A 1,303-nucleotide genomic window follows, 5' to 3' on the forward strand; every position below is an offset into this window, starting at 1 on the left:
TCCATCTCCTGCCCTGCCCACCCACTTCCCCTGCCCGACGAGTGGCGTCCGAGAATGTGGAATGAACCCCTCCCCCCACCCTTCCCCCTCTGCCGCATCCGCACTAGACCCGCCGCCGCCCCCCTCCTCGCGCCCCTCTCTTCCCAATCCGGTCGCATCAGGACGCGGTGACAGACGATCGTTCAGCTGCTCCTGCGGGCTGGATAGCTCGACGGGCGACAGGGCGTGGCGTGGCATTACGTATGGCACGGCTTGGCACGGCATGGCACGGCGCAGCGTGCCACGGCGGGACGTGGTGTAGTGCGGCGTGGTATCCGTCGGCGTCAGCTGGCGCCCGGGCTGCTGCTGCATGGCTCGCTGGGTCAAGCCGCCGCACACTAACTTTTTCGGGGGGCGGCGGGGCGGGGCGCGACCAGCAACCAGCCCTTCCCCTCCTGCTGACCACACTCACCACTCGCTCGTGTTTGACCACGTGTCGAGTCCGCGTGTCGTCACGTGTCCTACAGTCTGCTCACCGTGTACGCGAGGCGGACGTGTCGTGCCCGCGTTGTCTTGGACACGTGTGTCGTATCGTTCGCTCACCCTGGCCGCGAGGTGCACTTCCGAGCCCAGGGCGGCGAGCCGCGACGCCACGTCGCGGACCTGCGTGTTGACGAGCACGCCGAGGCTGCAACGGATGGGCACTTCGAGGCACGCCTCGCCCATCCTGGCAAGAACCATAAGCAGAGGGGGCTCCCCGTCGAACTCCAGGAATCTGGTAAGTAAGGAGGGCTCGCGTCAGTGCCGAGTGCAAAATTACGGGGGATAAGTCAATCCGGTCGACGAAACACCCAACGAGTGCGTGAACAAGCTCCTGCAGCGACAGCTTCGTTCTAGGGTCTAATATTTCTTGTCTCCATTAACTAATTGTTAGTTACCACAGTGAACTTAAAATGCGGCCTCTCCACCGGCAAAGCCAAAGCAGGCCTGACCCCTGGCGAACGGAGTTACCGGTGCAGCAAATTGGAAATGTCAACTTTTTCGTTTGTCACTTGTGCTTCATTAGGACACGCGGAAACAATGGCATATTTGCGACACGAATGTCCGTGGCGTTTGAAATTGATCAGTCTGCGGCGCTGACAAAGTCCTCACCCGAGATAGCGGAAGGACAGCCACGACGCGCTGACGTACGCGACGGATAGGCACAGGAACCAGCGTGCCGGAGAGTTGTCGGGCCTTCCCTCGAGGTCGCCGCCGGGCCCTTTTCAGAGTAGCGTCAGAGAGAGAGAGAGAGAGAGAGAGAGAGAGAGAGAGAGAGAGAGAG

The 1,303-nt window shown here is 61.6% G+C and overlaps 1 protein-coding gene across 1 annotated transcript in view; it reads left to right on the forward strand.

Annotated features, from left to right (window-relative positions):
- The first annotated feature begins 1,008 nt into the window (after nt 1-1,008).
- Nucleotides 1,009-1,303, forward strand: part of LOC127749962 (small G protein signaling modulator 1) — a 5,893-nt gene continuing 5,598 nt past the window's right edge. The window contains exon 1 of the mRNA XM_052270162.1: nt 1,009-1,022. Within this exon, the coding sequence (XP_052126122.1) occupies nt 1,009-1,022 (14 nt within the window). The remainder of the gene's footprint in view (nt 1,023-1,303) is intronic.

Source organism: Frankliniella occidentalis, unplaced genomic scaffold (assembly GCF_000697945.3).
Source record: "Frankliniella occidentalis isolate FOCC.00 unplaced genomic scaffold, Focc_3.1 Scaffold113, whole genome shotgun sequence".
Classification (NCBI taxonomy): domain Eukaryota; kingdom Metazoa; phylum Arthropoda; class Insecta; order Thysanoptera; family Thripidae; genus Frankliniella; species Frankliniella occidentalis.